The sequence below is a fragment of the Scyliorhinus canicula genome, chromosome 4 (genome assembly GCF_902713615.1).
Source record: "Scyliorhinus canicula chromosome 4, sScyCan1.1, whole genome shotgun sequence".
NCBI classification, from domain to species: Eukaryota; Metazoa; Chordata; class Chondrichthyes; order Carcharhiniformes; family Scyliorhinidae; genus Scyliorhinus; species Scyliorhinus canicula.
The window spans coordinates 120,064,261-120,084,946 of record NC_052149.1 but is presented as its reverse complement, the minus strand read 5'-3'; the positions used below and the strand labels follow the sequence as shown (position 1 = coordinate 120,084,946).

At 48.4% G+C, this 20,686-nt stretch overlaps 1 protein-coding gene across 1 annotated transcript in view; it reads left to right on the top strand.

The window, feature by feature from the left end:
* dars2 (aspartyl-tRNA synthetase 2, mitochondrial) overlaps window positions 1-20,686 on the top strand; it is a 75,372-nt gene that overhangs the window by 35,220 nt on the left and 19,466 nt on the right. The window contains exons 10-14 of the mRNA XM_038795115.1: window positions 1,573-1,752; window positions 5,132-5,239; window positions 6,324-6,386; window positions 17,661-17,813; window positions 20,304-20,522. Of these exons, the coding sequence (XP_038651043.1) occupies window positions 1,573-1,752; window positions 5,132-5,239; window positions 6,324-6,386; window positions 17,661-17,813; window positions 20,304-20,522 (723 nt within the window). The remainder of the gene's footprint in view (window positions 1-1,572; window positions 1,753-5,131; window positions 5,240-6,323; window positions 6,387-17,660; window positions 17,814-20,303; window positions 20,523-20,686) is intronic.

Below are 20,686 nucleotides of genomic sequence, written 5' to 3'. Positions count from 1 at the left end.
AACTTCGGTAATAGGGAAGATGCTGGAATCTATCACAAGGAAGAAATTGCGAGGCATCTGGATAGAAATTGTCCCATTGGGCAGACGCAGCATGGGTTTGTAAAAGGCAGGTCGTGCCTAACTAATTTAGTGGAATTTTTTGAGGACATTACCAGTGCAGTAGATAACGGGGAGCCGATGGATGTGGTATATCTGGATTTCCAGAAAGCCTTTGACAAGGTGCCACACAAAAGGTTGCTGCATAAGATAAAGATGCATGGCATTAAGGGTAAAGTAGTAGCATGGATAGAGGATTGGTTAATTAATAGAAAGCAAAGAGTGGGGATAAATGGGTGTTTCTCTGGTTGGCAATCAGTAGCTAGTGGTGTCCCTCAGGGATCCGTGTTGGGCCCACAATTGTTCACAATTTACATTGATGATTTGGAGTTGGGGACCAAGGGCAATGTGTCCAAGTTTGCAGATGACACTAAGATGAGTGGTAAAGCGAAAAGTGCAGAGGATACTGGAAGTCTGCAGAGGGATTTGGATAGGTTAAGTGAATGGGCTCGGGTCTGGCAGATGGAATACAATGTTGACAAATGTGAGGTTATCCATTTTGGTAGGAATAACAGCAAACGGGATTATTATTTAAACGATAAAATATTAAAGCATGTCGCTGTTCAGAGAGACTTGGGTGTGCTAGTGCATGAGTCACAGAAGGTTGGTTTACAAGTGCAACAGGTGATTAAGAAGGCAAATGGAATTTTGTCCTTCATTGCTAGAGGGATGGAGTTTAAGACTAGGGAGGTGATGTTGCAATTGTATAAGGTGTTAGTGCGGCCACACCTGGAGTATTGTGTTCAGTTTTGGTCTCCTTACTTGAGAAAGGACGTACTGGCGCTGGAGGGTGTGCAGAGGAGATTCACTAGGTTAATCCCAGAGCTGAAGGGGTTGGATTATGAGGAGAGGTTGAGTAGACTGGGACTGTACTCGTTGGAATTTAGAAGGATGAGGGGAGATCTTATAGAAACATTTAAAATTATGAAGGGAATAGATAGGATAGATGCGGGCAGGTTGTTTCCACTGGCGGGTGACAGCAGAACTAGGGGGCATAGCCTCAAAATAAGGGGAAGTAGATTTAGAACTGAGTTTAGGAGGAACTTCTTCACCCAAAGGGTTGTGAATCTATGGAATTCCTTGCCCAGTGAAGCAGTTGAGGCTCCTTCATTACATGTTTTTAAGGTAAAGATAGATAGTTTTTTGAAGAATAAAGGGATTAAGGGTTATGGTGTTCGGGCCGGAAAGTGGAGCTGAGTCCACAAAAGATCAGCCATGATCTCATTGAATGGCGGAGCAGGCTCGAGGGGCCAGATGGCCTACTCCTGCTCCTAGTTCTTATGTTCTTATGTGACAAATTATTCCACTTAAATAGTGAATAAAAACACAAAAACTAAGCAAAATATCGGACACTTTTTGCTGTAATCACTAACTAAAAAGGAATGCTTCTGAACTCAGCATGTTGCATCTTCACCTAACTGATAGAAGGAATATTATTAAATTATACTATCACTGATCTCCTTGTGTGCATTTTAGATAGACATTGAGATGTCCTTTGTGGATCAGGCGAGGATCCAGAAGCTGATTGAAGGTCTGATAGTGTACTCTTGGCCAGAGGAAAAAGGAGACATTGAAACACCTTTCCCATCAATTACTTATGCAGAGGCCATGGACAGTTATGGCGTCGACAAACCTGATACTCGATTTGGAATGAAGGTCAGTCTTCTCAGGATGAAATGTATACTTTTAAACCATCTTTAGAAGTTAGATACCCAGAAAGGTATTTTTTAATTTGATAACAAAATGGGTGATATTGGGCGAGAATCGCCTGGGGCCGCCGAAAATCCCGCCCCCGCCGTGGCAGAGATTCTCTGCCACCCGGGAAGTGGCGGGGGCGGGAATCACGCCACTCCAATCGGCAAGGCCCCTGCGGCGATTATCCGGCCCACGATGGGCCGAAGTCTAGCCGCTGGGAGGCCTCTCCCACCGACGAGGTTTGAACCACCTCTGGTGGTGGCGGGATCGGCGGCGCGACCGGGTCCTGGGGGGGGCGCGGGGCGATCGGACCCCGGGGGGTGCCCCCATGGTGGCCAGGCCCATGATCGGGGCCCCCCGATCAGGGAGCGGGCCAGTGCCCTGGGGGCACTTTCCTCCTCCGCCGCCGCCACGGCCTCCGCCGAAGCGGAAGAGAAACCCACAGTGCGCAAGCACCGGTGGTGAGGTCAGTGGCAGCTGGCCGCTGACGTCACCGCCGGCGCATGCGCAAACCAGCGAAAGCCTTTCGGCCAGCCCCGCTGCCGGGCGGCGGGCCTGAAAGGCCGCTGGCGCCGGTTTTTGCGCCAGTCGGCGTGGTGCCAACCGCTCCGGCGCGGGGCTAGCCCCCAAAGGTGCGGAGAATACCGCACCTTTGGGGAGGCCCGACCCCGGAGTGGTTGGCGCCACTCCCCTACGCCGGGACCCCCGTCCCGCCGGGTAGGGGAGAATCCCGCCCATGTTGTGCAGCAGTGTTTCCCTCTGAAGAGCAGGTAAAGAGCTACTCCGAACTGCAACTTTCTATCTCTTGAGACTTTACACAAAAACTTGCATGTATCAGTACCTTTAAAGTAGTGAAACATTGCAAAGGTCTGAAACAAAATTTCTATAAGGAAACATTCAAACAATTTTAAGGAGCATCTTAAAGAAAGAGAGTGGTGGAGAGAGTTAAGAAAGGAATTCCAGTGTTTCAGGCATATGCGGAAGAAAACATGGTTGCCAATTGTGGGCAATTAATTTGGAGACACACAAGAGGCCAGAAATGGAGGATTGTTGGGCTGCAAAAGGTTACAGAGATAGGGAGTGGTGAGGGTGAGAATTTTAAAATTGAGGTGCTACCAGACAAGGAACCCCTGTAGATCAGGAAGCACAAGGGAAAGGAGTGCACAGGACTTGGAGCAAGTTACCACAACAGGGTTTTGGATAAGCTGAAGATTGGTAGGGTAGAAGAAGGAAATCTGGCCGGAGAAGCAGTGGAATAGTCGAGTCTAGAGGTAGCTGAGGCTTGGAAAGGGCTATTGGCAGTTGATGATTTTTGACAGAGATACAGACTGGCATATAGGTGGTCTTGATGATGGAAAAAACACAGAATTGGACGCTCTCTTCAGATCGTACGATCCGAATGGAATGCAACACAGTGGGCGGAGTTTTACCAAGATTTGTCAGTATGAAGCTCTGTCTAAAAATTGGCATGTACCTTCAGAAACACAGCTGAGTTTTCAGACCAGATTTTCTGGTGCCCTCCACCACCACCACCATGGAGCTCACCAGAGGGTGGAACAGCCTGGCGATGTCCCTCGCCATCTTAGGCTATACTTACCTGCGCGCCTCCAGCATGTCATCACAACTGGTTTTCGTTTTTGAAAGCCAATAATGATTCGCCGTGGTGTGACGTCACACCGGCTGGGTGAGACAATGTGGAGAGGGTGGAAGTAGTGGCGTTAGGCCCTATAATGAAATTTTTGTAATATACGCTAATCAAGATCACGCCCTTCTTGGGCATGTGAAGCTGATTGTGTCATCAGAGGGAGGCAAGGACCGTCTGAAACTGAAACCTCACTGGCACAAATCCCGTTTTTGGCCTCGCGTGAGATTTAACAAGAAATATTTTTATTGGTTTTACATTTATTTCCAATAACAATAAAGGGAATCTACAAAAGTGGATATACAAAAAGGACACAAAGTACACGACAAGCAAACAGGTATACATATAAGAGTAATATATACACAGGAGTGGGGCCCCTAATTTTTATGCCCCCGGTGATCAGATGCCACAATTGTACTGTTTTAATTATGCACCTGCTGCCTCCCATAATACCATGCTCGTATTAAAACCTACCAGCAAGCGGGTTTGACATCAACCGGGCATGCCTTGGCATTACTATTGTGGTCACGCCCATGCACGTCCCCACTACTTGTTCCTTCTGGCTCACTGCTTGCCCTTTGCTTTGCTTAACGTCCTTTCCAACCCCCCTCTCCCCTCCCTATCCTCCCTTTCTCTTCTTCCATTGTCCGTTTTGGTCCTCCCTCCCTCCCCTTCACCACTCCTCCCCTATTTATTGCTGATCACAAGCAGGTCTTGGAATAGGCTGGTGAATAGCCTTCACGTGTTGTGGAAGCCTTCCTCCGATCCCCGAATGGCGAATTTTATTTTTTCCAATTTAAGGAATTCTGCCAAGTCAGACAGCCAGTGTGCGGCCTTGTGTGGCGCTGCTGATCTCCAACCGAGCGAGAGTCTCCAGTGGGCAATCAGAGAGGCAAAAGCTAGGGTGTCTGGCCCTCTCCACGTAAAGAGTTCTGATATCCCGAAGACCAACACTAGCGGGCATGACTCCATCCTCACCCCCGCAACCTTGGACATGGCCTTAAAAAAGCCTGTTCAGTACCTGACTAGGCTGGGGCAAGACCAGAACATGTGCGTGTGGTTGGCTGGGCCCCCCTGGCACTATTCACATTTGCCCTCCACCTACTCACTATTCTGCCATCTATGTGTAGGTCCCCTACCATCATTATCCCTTCACCCTGTTAAAGGAGGCATCCATTGTCATGGACATTGCAACCGGACCGAAGTGGTGTGTAAGTTGGTTCCATGTCGATTTTGAGGTTAAAAGGACCCAATTACAGTCTCTAGAGGAAAGCCACCTTTTGTGCAACTGTTCAGCACATCGCCATCACCAGAAGCGTTATGGCCTCTCGTTAAATTTAGCAGCCATTAATGGATTCGTGCTCATGGTCAACGGGGCTGTTAGATCATGGTCAGTGTTCTTCTGAAGGATCTTTGGATTGCGAAGTTTATTCAATTCAAGGTTACCGGTTGTTCTTGTACATTGCATCTTCGTTGTAGGAATTATAGTGACCGAGTTTGTTAAAACTCCTCTTCTATAATATAATGCAAAGACTATTTGGAAACAAATAGATAAGTTTGGAAAAAACAGATTCAATGGAATCCTTTCTGATTTGTCTGTTTCTTACTCTGGATAAATGATATGGGCATTAAGGAGATTTAAAGGCGCTCTTGTACTTTTAAATTGATCTTCTAATCTAATTTTGTTAAAATACACAGATAGTTGACATCAGTGAAATATTCATAAGCACGAAGATTTCGTTCCTGTGTGATGCACTGTCCCACCCATGTGGTGCTGTACGGGTGATCTCCATCACTGATGGGGTGGTAAGTGTCATTCAATCAAGGTTAGCTCAGACTGTATAACAATCTACCATCTAAATGTGTAATTTAGCAGAGAAAATCCCTACTCAGTCATTTACCTCGATATCCAGTATAGCAATTTTACTAATATATTCTAACCTTTGTGTTCTGGTTGTCAATCTAATGCATTTCACAAACTCACCACTTATAGTCCGGCCAGTCATCCCATGTTTTGCACAGTTATTCTGAGTTAGTTTTGCAGAATTGGCTGTTCTGTGCTGTACTGTTCTATGTCCTATGTTCAAATGGTGATGATTAGATGCTGTGGATTAGTAGTGCAATATTATATATAACTACCAACAAACCTGAGTCCCTTGTCTCAGTTGTGCTAATAGAGAGGTATGTAATACAGCCCTACGAGTTGAAGGCAAAATTCATAATGAGTTGCTCACGGTGCTCTTGCATGTTTCCTCTTAGCCAGTTAGTCTAGCTGCAGCCACCAGAATAGAATAAATGAAGAAGTGCTTTTACCTGGAGTTGTGTATAGTGAAACAGAGTGAGGGTGGGAAGATGAAACTTCTTAGGAGAAGAAAGATATCAAGGACAGATTTCATCAAAGGAAGTATTACTTCAATTTGTGTGAAATATGTGTAATTTATTTTTATCAAATATGGTTTCTTTATAAGTGATGTGGAGATGCTGGCATTGGACTGGGGTGGCCACAGTAAGAAGTCTTACAACACCCAGTTAAAGTCCAGCAGGTTTGTTTCAAATCACTAGCTTTCGGAGCACTGCTCCTTCCTTAGGTGAATGAATGTCAAATCTCATTCAACCACAGTGTAGAGTCGGAGGTTGCAAGTTCCCAACTCTTGATTTCACATACCAGCGAGTTAATCTCAGTAATTCAATCATAGGAAAATGCTGAGCAAAAGTTAGACGTTTCTCCAAGCTGAGGAAAGAAAGTCTGAGGGAGAGTCACCGCAGACTGGCTATTTTAATACAACTCCTAGCAGCTGTCATTGAGCCCCAGACTTTAGATCGGAGAGCAATAAGTCAAATTGTACTCTTTCAGTATAATTGTATTAATACTTTCATTCCTTGCTTTCAGAAATACTTGAAAAAAAAGGATTTAGAAAATCTTACGGAATTGGCAAAAGCGCAGTTTAATCAGGTAAGACTAATGTTTTTGCATGAAGCCTAATGAAAGGAAGACTTGCATTTATATATGCAGATTTACCCGGCTATCTGGAGCCTTTTCCATTTTCCCGTTCAGGAATGGCAGTATTTACACCAGAAAACTCACTGGGCTAGATACAGAGGAACTGTTAGACCAGTTAGTTTAACATCTGAATTTTTAACATTTTATACATAACAAAGAATCAGAGAATTTACAGTGCAGAAGGAGCCCTGTGGCTTTACAGTGCCAGGGTCCCAGGTTCGATTCCCCAATGGGCCACTGTCTGTGCAGAGTCTGCACGTTCTCCCCGTACCTGCGTGGGTTTCCTCCGGGTGCTCTGGTTTCCTCCCACAGTCCAAAGACGTGCAGGTTAGGTGGATTGGCCTGCTAAATTGCCCTTAGTGTCCAAAAAAAAGGTTAGATGGAGTATTGGGTTACGGGGATAAGGTGGAAGTGAGGGCTTAAGTGGGTCGGTGCAGACTCCATGGGCCAAATGGCCTCCTTCTGCACTGTATGTTCCATGTTCTAATCCTTAAACAATTAAAATTCAGGGGTGAAATATTGATGAGAATATAAAGCTTTTTTTAATAATCTAATAATCTCTATACCAGACTACTTGTGTAGTCTGGTATAGAGGGCATTAGCTATGAGGAGAGGTTGGAGATACTTGGTTAGTTCTCACTGGAACGATGGAGGTTGAAGGGTGACCTGATAGAAGTCTACAAGATTATGAGGGGCATAGACGAAGTGGATAGTCAGAAGCTTTTTCCCAGGGTAGAGGGGTCAATTACTCGGGGGCATAGGTTTAAGGTGCGAGGGACAAGATTTAAAGGAGATGTACGAGGCAAGGTTTTTACACAGAGGGTGGCGGGAGCCTGGAACCCGTTACCGGGGGAAGTAGTGGAAGCAGATACGATAGTGATTTTTAAGGGTCATCTTGATAAATACATGAATAGGATGGGAATAAACATAGAATAGTACAGCACAGTACAGGCCCTTCAGCCCACGATGTTGTGCCAACCATTTATCCTAATCTAAGATCAACCTAACCTACACCCCTTCAATTTACTGCTGTCCATGTGCTTGTCTTAAGAGTCGCTTAAATGTCCCTAATGACTCTTATGAATAGAGGGATATGGTCCCCGGAAGGGTAGGGGGTTTCAGTTCATTGGGCAGCATGGTCGGTGCAGGCTTGGAGGACCGAATAGCCTGTTCCTGTGCTGTCATTTTCTTTGTTCTTTGTACAACCTGTAGAATCGTGGGAATTGATCTGAGCAACTGTTTAACACTGGGAGTTCAAACTCCCAACTTTATATAAAATCTGCTCAGCTCTTTGATTAATAAGGGGATCAGGGGTTATGGAGAAAATGCAAACTTCACACAGACAATCAACCGAAGCCGGAATTGAACCCGGGACCCTCTAGCAGTGAGACAGCAGTGCTAACAGCTATGCCGCCATGCCACCCCAAAGAAAACACACCCCATCTCAAACAGAACTAGTTCAAACTGAAACACCCACAACAATCCCTCCCCCCACATCTCCAGCAGCTGATGGTGACCAACTCCTTGAAATACAGAATGAACGGGCGCTATCTGTTATAGAACCCCTCGATTGCCCCTCTCAAGGTGAACTTAACGTTTTCAAGATGTAGGAATTCCATTAAGTCCCCGGCCATACTGAGGCACAGGGCAGTGAAACTGACCTCCACCGCAACAGGACCCGCCTGCAAGCAATCGGCGAAGGCTAAAACATCTGCCCCCACACCGTCTGCAGCTCAGGCAGGTCGGACTCCCCAAAAATGGCCCCGAGGGGGGTTGGGCTCTAAATCCATTTGGAGAATTGCTGACATGGAGCTGAAGAACGAACCCCAAAACCTCCCCAGCTCAAGGCAAGAACAGAACACGTGAACATGATTGGCTGGGCCCCTCCCATACCGCTCGTATTTGTCCTCCACTCCCTCAAACAGCTGACTCACCCTCGACCTTTTGTCCTATTCACAAACCGTTAATTGAATCAACCCTAACATCACACATAGTGTGGCGTTCACCCTGCGCAACACTTCACACCACAGCCCCAAGTCCTCCTCCCACTTAGCCTTAACCCCTTCCAACGGTACCATATCTTCCTCCAGGATTCTCCCGTACATCCCCGAGGTACACCCCCCCCCCCCCCCCCCCCCCCCCATGCCCGCTACTGACACCACTCTCTCTAATAGCGAAGAGGGCAGCATCACCGAGAACATCGGAAAGATCTCCCTTGCAAAGTCCTGCAGTTGTATATACCGGAATGTCTCAGTCCAGCACCCCAACTTCTCTGTCAACTCCTCCAAACGCGCGAACCGCTCCTGCAGAAACAAATCCCTCATTCCTACCACTCCCTTGTCCTCCCAGCCCCTGAACCTCGCTTCTAATCTTGACGGTTCAAACAGGTGATTTGCGTAGATCGGTGCCACCTTCGACACCATCCCTAATTTAAAAATGCTGCTGAAATTGTCCCCAAATCTTCAAGGTCGCTACCACCACTAGATTCCCCTGGGGAGAATGGGAGTGGCGCCTCACCAGCACCTGCAATCCCGACGCCTTATATGAACCCACCTCCAAGTTAACCCAAACTTCCTCTTGGTCCCCATACCAGCCCGACACCTTCTCAGCATTCGCTGCCGGCCAGTAGCAATAAATCAAATTTGGCCGAGCCAAAACACTTGACTGCCGACCCTCTGAAGCACTGTTTCTCGAATTCTGTATACCTTACCAGCCCAGACAAACAACGTAATCAACCACGCCACCCCCTTAAAAAATGGCCTTCAGCAAAAACACTAGTAGACATTGGAATAAACATAGAAATCGTGGTAAAATATTCAATTTATCGATTGAACCCTGCCGGCCAACGACAGAGGGAGGCTATCCCACCTCTGTAAATGCGCCTTGGCCCTACACACCAGGCTCGTAAAGTTCAATTTACAGAGCCGGGCCCCATCTCGAGTCACCTGCACTCCCAGATACCTAAAGTCGGAGATCGCAACATGGAACGGCAACCCCCCAAATCCTCCTGCCTCCCCGGCAGAGAAACCAAAAAACACTCGCTCAAGTTCAGTTTGTATCCCGTGAAAGCCCCAAATCACGTCAACAGCCCCATTATATCCCCAACGTAACGATGGGGTCCGAGATGTACAACATAAGGTCATCAACATATAGGGAAACCCTATGCTGCACCCCCCATCCCTCCCCAATCTGACTGCCTCAACGCAAACAGGAAACGAGGGGCATCCCCGCCTCCTTGTCCTATGCAATTGGAAGTATCCCAAATTCCGATCGTTCATACGAGCACTTGCCTTGGGCTCCCTATAAAGCAACTTAACCCATAACACAAAATTGGTCCCTATCTCAAACTGTTCCAACACTACAAACAAGTAACTCCACTCCACCCTATCCGCCTTCTTCACATTCAGTACCACAATAACCTCCTGCTTCCCCCTTCCAAACGGGGAAAGCACCACATTCAACAAACGACGCACATTGGAGGATGACCGCCTGACCTTTACAAACCCTGTCTGGTCGTCCCCAACCACCTGCAAAGCTGAGCACCATAACTTTTGCACAAATCTTGGCATCCACATTTAGTAGAGATATCGGCCCGCACGATCCACATCTCACCTGGGTCCTTATCTTTCTTCAATAGAAGCAAAATGGGAGTCGGCCTCACCATCTCAGATAGTGTCCCCCTTGCCACCAGATCCTCAAACATCTCCACCAGTAGCGGAACCAGCTGGTCTGCAAACTTTTTATAACATTTTAATGGGAAGCCATCTGGCCCCAGTGCCTTGCCCGTCTGCGTTTCCCTTATGGTCGCCTGAACCTCTTCAGTCCATCTCCACCAACAGCGGAACCAACCAGTCCGCAAACCTCTTATAAAATTTCATTGGGAACCCATCTGGCCCTGGTGCCTTCTCCATCTGCATTTCCCCTGTGGCTGCCCGAACCGCCTCAGTCACCAATGGCTCCTCCAACCGCTCCCTTTATTAAAGCTGAATTCTAGCAGCAGAGGGAACAACTGTGAAAAGATCTCGCCAAGACCATTGAAGAAGCGGTGTCGAGACTTCCAGTGGCAGCCATGGAGGAGTAGGTCGCGCATTCGGCAGCTCCCGTCTGGAACGGACTCTCGGACCTTTTTCAGGAGTTTCCACGGATGTTTTGGGGCAGATTGGTGAAGCGAACACTGCCAAAAGGATTCCCTCTCTGTTGTATGAATAGCTGGACCAGGAGTGGCCGGGTGAAGCGGTTAAGTCCCAACAGACAAAAGCGTGCGGAGTGGGCGCCGAGGCACGGCATGGCGGCCGGTATAGACCAGGGTCCATGGACGCAGTGGGCAGTTTTAGGGGCTGTTTTGCTGATCTTAAAAAGGACATGCTGGCCCCAATGAAGGCATCAATAGACCAAATGATCGCAACTCAGGTGACACAAGGGAAAGCGATTAAGGAGATGGAGGAAAAACAATCCGACCATGGGTCGAGTTGGTTGTATTGGCCCTTAAGGTGGAGGCGCAGGATGACCTCCACAAGAAGTGGCAGGAGAGGCTGGAGGACCTAGAAAACAGGAGACAGAACTTGAGAATTGTGGGCCTCCCCGAAGGTGTGGAGGGGTCGGATGCGGGAGCATTTGTGTCCAAGATGCTGGAGACGCTGATAGGGACGGGGGTATTCCCTCGACCCCTGGAGCTGGACGGGGCGCACAGAGCCCTCGCAACGAAGCCCAAGGCGAATGAACCGCCGAGGGCCATGGTGGTGAGATTTCATCGTTTCTCGGACAAGGAACTTGTCTTGCGGTGGGCAAAAAAAGAATGGAGCAGCAGGTGGGAGAACAGCGTGATACACATCTACCAGGACCTGGGTGCGGAGCTGACCCAAGAGGCATGCTGGATTCAACCGGGTGACGGTGGCCGTCTTCAACAAGGGCGTGAAATTTGGGATGCTACACCCAGCGAGGTCACGTACAAAGATCTGCATCACTATTTTGAGACGCCGGATGAGGCGTGGTCATTCATCAAACAAGAAAAGCTGGACTCGAATTAAAGGACAGTTAGGCTTTGGTGGAGTGCGGCGGTGGGGCTGGCTAACACGGTACCGTTTGTAATATAAGATTGTATACAATGTTGGGTGGGTGTAAGGGCTGTGGTGGTGGCTGGAGGGTGCAGTGTTTTCGGCAAAGTTGAGATACGGAGGGGGAGGGGGCCCTGTACTTAGTGCAAATTTGCGGGAAGTTGAAGCCTTGGTTCAACAAGTGTCTCCTCATGGGGCAATGTTAGTGTCTTCTGTTTATTTTTTGTTTCGTATTGCTACTTACTCACTGGGGCTGGAGAGGTAGTTTAATTGGTTTATTCACATGGGGAGAAGGGTCCGGACAATGAGGCGACAGTCTGATCGGCGCCAGGGGCGGGAGCTGCCAGGGTCAGCATGGGTCAGCTGACTCTCGGGAGCGTAGTGGGGGGTGAGCAAGTGCCCAGCTGGTGTTTGGCGGGGGGTTTTGGGTCGTGGGGCTGTTGAGGGGAGGGGGGGGATGCTGCTTTGCTGACAGAGGAGGTATCAATTTCGGTGTACCAATCGAGGGTCGGGGCAGCGGCTCCCTGTGGGGGCGCTCGAGGAAGCGAAGGGCGCGGGCTCGAGGTTGGCCAAGAAAGGGCGATGGCTAGTCGGCAGTGGGCGGGGCGGCTTAGCCCCCCCCCCCCCCTCCAGGCTGATCACGTGGAATGTGAGGGGTTTGAATAGGCCGGTCAAAAGAGCGCGTGTTCACGCATCTAAAAGGGGTTAAAGGCAGACGTAGCAATGCTTCAGGAGACACGTTTAAAGCTCGCAGATCACACAAGATTGAGAAAGGGATGGGTAGGCCAGGTGTTCCATTCAGGGCTGGATTCGAAGACCAGGGCGGTAGCAATCCTAATCCATAAGGGTGTGGCATTTGAGACTGGGAGAATTGTGGCAGATAGGGGGGCAGGTATATAATGGTGAGTGGAAAGTGGGAGGGGGTACCGGTGGTGTTTGTGAACGTCTATGCTCTGAATTGGGATGATGTGGAATTTATGAGACGCATGCTAGGCAAAATCCCGGATTTAGAGTCGCACCACCTGATCATGGGGGAGACTTTAACACAGTCATTGACCCCGAGCTGGATCGGTCGAAGTCCAGGACAGAGAAGCGACCAGCAGTGGCTAAGGAACTGAAGGGTTTTAAGGAGCAGGTGGATCCCTGGAGATTCGCACGGCCGAGAGCGAAGGAGTTCTCTTTTTTCTCCCACGTTCATAAGGTTTATTCCCACATAGACTTCTTTGTCTTGAGCAGGGCGTTAATCCCAAAGGTGGTGGGGACAGAATACTCAGCAATCGCAGTCTCAGACCATACCCTGCACTGGGTGGACCTGCGGCTTAGTGAGGAGAGAGGGCAGCGCCCAGTCTGGAGATGTAGGACTGCTGGCGGACAAAGAGATGTGCGGGCGGATTAGCAGGAACATCCAGGATTACCTGGAAACAAACGATACGGGTGAGGTAGCAGCGGCAACGGTCTGGGAGGCTCTGAAGGCAGTTGTCAGAGGGGAACTCATCTCAATTCGATTCCATAGGGAAAAGAGAGAAAGAGCCGAGAGGGAGAGACTGGTGGAGGAGATCCTCCGAGTGGACAGGAAATATTGCCTAGCATGCTACTGAGGGAGCGGCGGAGTCTGCAGGCGGAGTTTGAACTGCTGACCACAGGGAAAGCGGTAGCACAGCTGAGGAAGGCAGGGGGGGTAGTCTATGAGTATGGGGAGAAAGCAAGTAGAATGCTGTCACACCAACTGCGAAAGAGGGAGGCGGCCAGGGAAATCGGGGAGTAAAGAATAAGGAGGGTAACACGGTCTTGGATCCGGGGGGTGAACGAAGTCTTTAAGGAATTCTATAGTAAGCTATACGAATCAGAGCCCCCGACGGGAGCGGAAGGGATGAGGCAATTTTTGGACCAGTTGAGGTTTCCAAAGAGGACCTGGTGGAGGGGCTGGGAGCCCCAATTGAATTGGAGGAGATTGTCAAGGGTATAGACGGCATGCAATCGGGTAAAGCCCCGGGGCCGGATGGTTACCAGGTAGAATTCTATAAGAAATTTTTGGAAATATCGAGCCCACACCTGATGAGGACCTTCAGTGAGCCCAGAGAGAAAGGAACCCTCCCCCCAACAATGTCACAGGCTTTGATCTCACTCTTTCTTAAACAACAGAAGGACCCGGAACATTGCGGGTCATACAGGCCGATTTCGCTTTTAAACGTGGATGCCAAATTGCTGGCTAAGATTCTGGCCACAAGAATTGAGGATTGCGTCCCAGGAGTGATAGAGGAAGACCAGACTGGGTTTGTTAAACCCAGCACGGTAGCATGGTGGTTAGCATAAATGCTTCACAGCTCCAGAGTCCCAGGTTCGGTTCCCGGCTGGGTCACTGTCTGTGTGGAGTCTGCACGTCCTCCCCGTGTGTGCGTGGGTTTCCTCCGGGTGCTCCGGTTTCCTCCCACAGTCCAAAGATGTGCGGGTTAGGTGGATTGGCCAGGCTAAATTGCCCGTAGTGTCCTTAAAAAAAGTAAGGTTGTGGGGGGGGGGGGGTTGTTGGGTTACGGGTATAGGGTGGATACGTGGGGTTGAGTAGGGTGATCATTGCTCGGCACAACATCGAGGGCCGAAGGGCCTGTTCTGTGCTGTACTGTTCTATGTTCTATTAAAGGCAGACAACTCAATACCAAGGTCCGGAGACTTTTGAATATTATCATGATGCCCTCGGAGGGAGGGGAGGCGGAGGTGGTAACAGCGATAGACGCAGAGAAAGCCTTTGACCGGGTGGAGTGGGAGTACTTCTGGGAAACGCTGGGGATCTTCGGGTTTGGTGAGGGCTTTATTGGCTGGGTGAAATCGCTGTACCATGCGCCTGTAGCAAGTGTATGTACAAACCGGCTAAGGTCGGGGTACTTAGAGCTGCACCGGGGAACGAGGCAGGGGTGTCTCCTCTCCCCGTTACTATTTGCCCTAGCTATAGAACCACTATCTATGGTGCTGAGAGCCTCCAGGAACTGGCGGGGACTTGTTCGGTAGGGGGTGGAACATCGGGTCTCGCTATACACGGATGATTTGCTCCTGTACATTTCTGACCCTGTGGAGGGGATGGGGGATGTTCTGCGAATCCTGAGGGATTTTGTAGTTTTTCAGGGTACAAACTGAACATGGGAAAGAGCGAGTTATTTGTGATCCAGGCCAAGGGGCAGGAGGAAAGACTGAAAGAGCTGCCGCTCAGGATGGTAGAGAAAAGTTTTCGTTACCTGGGTATACAGGTGGCCAGGAAATGGGATGCCCTGCACAGGCTCAACCTGACCCAGTTGGTGGAGCAAATGGAAGGCGACTTTAAAAGGTGGGACATGCTCCCGCTCTCACTAGCAGGGAGGGTGCAGACCATGAAAATGACTGTCCTCCCCAGATTTTTGTTTGTCTTTCAGTGCCTCCCCATCTTCATCCCTAAGGCCTTTTTTTAAGCGGGTGAGAAGGATCAGTACGGGGTTTGTGTGGGTGAATAAGACCCCGCGAGAAAGGAGATCGCTGTTGGAGCGCAGTCGGAGAGGGGGGGTGGGTTGGCGCTGCCGAACTTTCACAACTACTACTGGGTGGCCAATATAGCTATGAATAGGAAGTGGGCGATGGGGAGGGGGCGGTGTGGGAGCAGCTGGAGGCAGCCTCATGTAAAGGTACTAGTCTGGGAGCTTTGATAACAGCTCCTTTGCTGTTCTCGCCGACCCGTTACTCCACAAGTCCAGTGGTGGTGGCGACAGTGCGGATCTGCAGACAGTGAGACAATGGAGGAGGTACAAGAGGGTGGAGGGACAGTCGGTCTGGACCCCAATATGAAACAATCACAGATTTGTCCCAGGTTGGATGGATGGTGGGTTCCAGAGCTGGCAGAGGGCAGGCATTAGAAGGATGGGAGATCTGTTCATAGACGGAAGCTTTCCCAGTTTGAAGGTGCTAGAGGACAAATTTAATCTGCCGCCAGGAAATGCCTTTAAATATCTGCAAGTGCAAGCCTTCCTGAAAAAACAGGTAGTGGCCTTTCTGACGCTGCCGCCACTGAGGATACAGGACAGGGTGGTCTCCGACACCTGGGTGGGGGAGGGGAGGGTGTCGGATATCTACCAGGAACTACAGGAGGTGGAGGAAACCCCGGTTGAGGAGCTCACGGGCAAGTGGGAGGAGGAGTTAGGTGAGGAGTTGGAAGCGGGTCTGTGGGCAGAGGTCCTGGGCAGGGTTAATTCCTCCTCCTCCTCATGTGCCAGGCTCAGTCTAATTCAATTTAAGATGGTCTACCAGGCACACATGACGGCAGTGAGAATGAGCACGGTTTTTGGGGTAGAAGACAGTTGTATGAGGTGCAAGGGCAGCCCTGCAAACCATGTCCACATGTTTTGGGCATGCCCCGGAGCTTAGAGAGTTCTGGTAAGGGTTCGCGAGGGCAATGTCCAAGGTGCTTAACACACGGGTGGTGCCGAGTCCAGAGATAACGATCTTTGGAGTGTCAGAAGAGCCGGGAGTTCAAGGGGCGAAAGAGGCCGACGTCTTGGCCTTTGCCTCCCTAGCAGCCCGGAGACGGATTTTATTAATGTGGAGGGACTCGAAGCCCCCGAGTGTAGAGACTTGGGTTACCAACATGGCTGGGTTTCTCAGCCTCGAGAAAATAAAGTTTGCCTTAAGAGGGTCTACGCTAGGGTTCTCTCGGAGGTGGCAGCCGTTCGTCGACTTTCTCGGGGAAAATTAAAATGTCAGCAGCAGCAATCGGTGGGGGGGATGCGGGGGGAGGAGAGGGGGGTGGTGAGTGCTTCATTGGGATGGTGTGGGGAGAGTGGGTTGCGTTGGGTAATGTCTATTTAATTGTTATTGTATATTCTCTTTTTGCACTATGTTAATGTTCACTCTAGTTTGTTTCGTTATTATGGTTACTACTGTTTTATTGTGAAAAAATCTGCAAAACCTTAATAAAAATACTTTAAAACAGAGATGAGTAGAGATGAGAGATCCCAGGAATGGTAGGCCTAACATACGATGAACGTCTGAGGATCGTGGGATTATATTCATTGGAGTTTAGGAGGTTGAGGGGAGATCTAATAGAAACTTACAAGATAATGAATGGCTTGGATAGGATGGACGTAGGGAAGTTGTTTCCATTAGCAGGGGAGACTAGGACGCGGGGGCACAGCCTTAGAATAAAAGGGAGTCACTTTAGAACAGAGATGAGGAGAAATTTCTTCAGCCAGAGAGTGGTAGGTCTTTGGAATTCATTGCCACAGAGAGCGGTGGAGGCCGGGACGTTGAGTGTCTTTAAGACAGAAATTGATAAATTCTTGATTTCTCGAGGAATTAAGGGCTATGGGGAGAGAGCGGGTAAATGGAGTTGAAATCAACCATGATTGAATGGTGGAGTGGACTCGATGGGCCGAATGGCCTTACTTCCACTCCTATGTCTTATGAGGAGAAATTACTTCTCTCAAAGGGTCATAAATCTGTGGAAGTCACCACTTCAGAGTGCAGTAGATGCCGGGACTTTGAGTAAATTTAAGGAGGCGATAGACATTTTTAATTCGTAATGGGTTGAAGGGTTATGGAGAACAGGCAGGAAAGTGGGGTTGAGGCCGAGAGGAGATCAGCCATGATCGTATTGAATGGCGGCATGGGCTCGAGGGGCTGAATTGCCTACTGCTCCTATTCCCAACTTCATTACGGCCTTGGTTCAAACATGGATAAAAGAACTGAACTCCAGAGCTGAGGCAAGAGTGACTGCCCTTGGCTGTCAAGACCGCATTTGACCGAGTGTGTCATCAGGGAGCCTTGGCTAAATCTGAGTCAATGGGAAATGAAACCAAATGAGAGCCTTTGGGTGAACCTGAAGATTTGACATCAGTTTTTTACAGGGTCCGGCTCCAGTGCACTGGAGCAATCATGATTGGATATGAGCTTGTTGTATATATAGTGTGATTAACTTTGGCTCCAGTATTATTGTAGTAAATCCAAATCTTAAGTTCTTCTTCGTAGGTTAAATGATTCACCTGTTCTGTTCCCCTTCCAGATATCATCCATAGTGCAGAGGCCTGAACGTGTGCCAGCCCATTCCTCTTAGCCAGGGTACTATGGTGCTGGCATAGAGAAACCTAGCAGGACAAAATCAGTAAACCACCATAGAAATTGACGGTGTTGCGCACTGTTATTTGGTTTTCGCCAACAGGACTTGATGTTCATTATGGTGCAACCTGATGGTACATGGAAATCTGCAATTGCCAAAATTCTTACGGATCTGGAGAAATCGCAGCTATGTCATGCAACAAATCTCCAAAAAGGTGATGTGCTGATTCTCGCAGCAGGAGATCGGACAAAGGCAGTAAGTATATTAGTTTTATAAGTTCTTGGTAACAATTATTAGAGGCACAATCAACTTTCATTTGCAAATCATGATATGGAGATGCTGGCGTTGGACTGGGGTGAACACAGTAAGAAGTCTTACAACATCAGGTTAAAGTCACCTGTTGAAGGAGCTGCACTCTGAAAGCTAGTGATTCGAAACAAACCTGTTGGACTTGCTGGTGTTGTAAGACGACTTACTTCATTTGGAAAGGTATGGCTTAATCAAGGGATGCCAGCATGAATTTCTTAGACAAATCATGTCTGACTAACTTAAATTCTTAGAGGGCAGCACGGTGGCCTAGTGGTTAGCACAACCGCCTCACGGCGCTGAGGTCCCAGGTTCAATCCCGGCTCTGGGTCACTGTCCGTGTGGAGTTTGCACATTCTCCCCGTGTCTGCGTGGGTTTCGCCCCCACAACCCAAAAATGTGCAGAGTAGGTGGATTGGCCACGCTAAATTGCCCCTTAATTGGAAAAAATAATTGGGTAATCTAAATTTTAAAAAAAAAACTTAAATTCTTCGATAAGGTAACAGAAATGGTTGAAGAAGGTAGTACAGTAGATGTATATATGACTTTTTTGTTTCTTTTGAACTGTTTCTATTGCAGTTTTTTGTTTTATACACTGTACAGGAGACAAGGATATGCGCATCGGATACAATATACAAGAAGTTTCCATTGGTATCGACACCCCAACCCCCAACGTTTTGTTGCTTTAAGATATTTTCTTAGGTCTCTGAGGGTTCTGTTCTTCTGTTCCTTGTGGCCTTGCTCTAGGCCCCTATCGTATGTTTCAGCCATCCTCCAGCGCCTCCATGGCCTCCCCTCCCTGTCTATTCCCTGCATTCTCGTTGCCTCCCGTGTGCCCCCACCCTCGCTCTGTTGATTGTTGGCTTCAAACCGATCCTGGAACAAGTTAGTGAATGGTCTCCAGGTTTTGTGGAAGCTCTCCTCTGAACCTTAGATAGTGAATTTGATCTTCTCCAGGTGGCGGAATTGCGACAGATCTGCCAGCCACTCTGCAGCTGTGGGTGGTGCTGCTGATCGCCAGCTGAGCAGGATTCTTTGATGGGCGATTAGGGAAGCAAAGGCAAGGACGTCGGCCTTCTTCCCCATGAATAGTTCTGGCCTGTCCAATACCGCGAAGACTGCCACTCTTGGGCACGGTTCCACCCTCACCCCCACAACCTTGGATATTGTCGCGAAGAAGGTTGTCCAGAACCCAACATGAGGCATGCCCATAACATGTGGGTGTGATTGGCCAGGCCTCCCTGGCACTTTTCACATTTATTGTCCACTTCCTGGAAGAACCTGCTCATTCAGGTTGTTGTCAGGTGCACTCTGTGCACCATTTTTAGCTGCATAAGTCTAATCAGTTGCATGAGGCTTAGCCTTGCTCAACTGGAGGTGGAGTTAGCCCTGTTCAGTGCTTCGCTCCAGAGTCCCCACTCTATTTCCACTCATAGTTTTTCCTCCCATTTTCCCCGTGTTTCATCCAGTGGGGAGCGTGCCCTTTCTAATAGTCTTCCGTACAGGTCTCCGCAGTTACCCACTCCCAGATTACCCACATCCAGTAGTTCCTCTAGCATTGTATGTCAGTCACTTAGTGCATTCGCAATGGCAATGCCTCTACCAATCAGAATCTACTTGCCAACCAATCAGCACTTTCTTCTCGTACATTTTAAATTGTTGTTTACACCTTACATTGGTATTCTTGCCAAGTGTCCTGATGAATGTGAGACAAAAAGCTTTGACGGGTCTCTTTTCGTCAGATATTATACGAGAAGTGACATAATTTTGAACAGTTGAGTCTTTGGTGTTGATATATACAAAGCCTTAACAAGGCAGATCAGCACACCACTCTTAATGAGGTTATAGCTCACTGTAACAATGGTGTGTGTATGTATTAAACTGAGATTGAGTTTCGTATTGACCTGAGTGGGACCAGAAGTAAAGTTAAAGCAAGGTTAAGAAGTACACTTTTTGGGGAGTTCCTTCTCGCTTTCTTTGGGAACATTTCATGCCTTGCCTATTTATTCTCTGCCAAAGCGACCCAACAAATTATATGCTTGATCTGTAAATGATGTCTCAGTACAGGTGAGGTGCTACACAGATGGGAAATGAAGGATGCACCCCTACAGCAAACAATAATATCCTATAATAAATAAGGAATAAAGAAGCATTCTTCAGACTTTGGCACTACTTAGGAATTAACTTTGGAGGAGATAACTCTCAGGATAGGTATCTGGAAGAAGCGGATAAACACAGCAGTAGTTTCCCCCACAGATATTCCTTTTGGTTAAAGAACTTTTGAGATCCCGATGTCCTCATGAGGATCTGCTTTTGTTATGTTCAGCTGCATTCAGTTTGACTAGTTTTTCTTTAAGCCTCCCATGTCTTATGCAGTGATTGATTTAAAGTGACTTATTTACTGATCACTCTTATGCATTTTTTTTTAACCCCTCAAAGAATCATGCTTTAGGGAAGTTGCGGCTGGAGTGTGCAGATATCCTGGAGTCCAGGGGTGTTGCCCTCAGAGATCCAGATGTATTCAATTTCCTCTGGATCGTCGATTTCCCACTGTTCCTACCAAAAGAAAACAGCTCTGAAGGATTTGAATCTGCTCATCACCCCTTCACAGCTCCCCACCCAGATGATGCCCATCTCATCTACAAAGAGCCTGGCACGGTATGGTACTAAATGCAAGAAGCAAAGACAGGTTTTCCACTTCCTGGGAAATCTGTTACAGAAACAACTGATATTTTTTAGTTCCTGTTTTAATAGCCAACCTCTTTAAAATGAAAAAATGCACAATGCATTTTCAAGTTAATACAGGCTCTCATGTTGTTCAA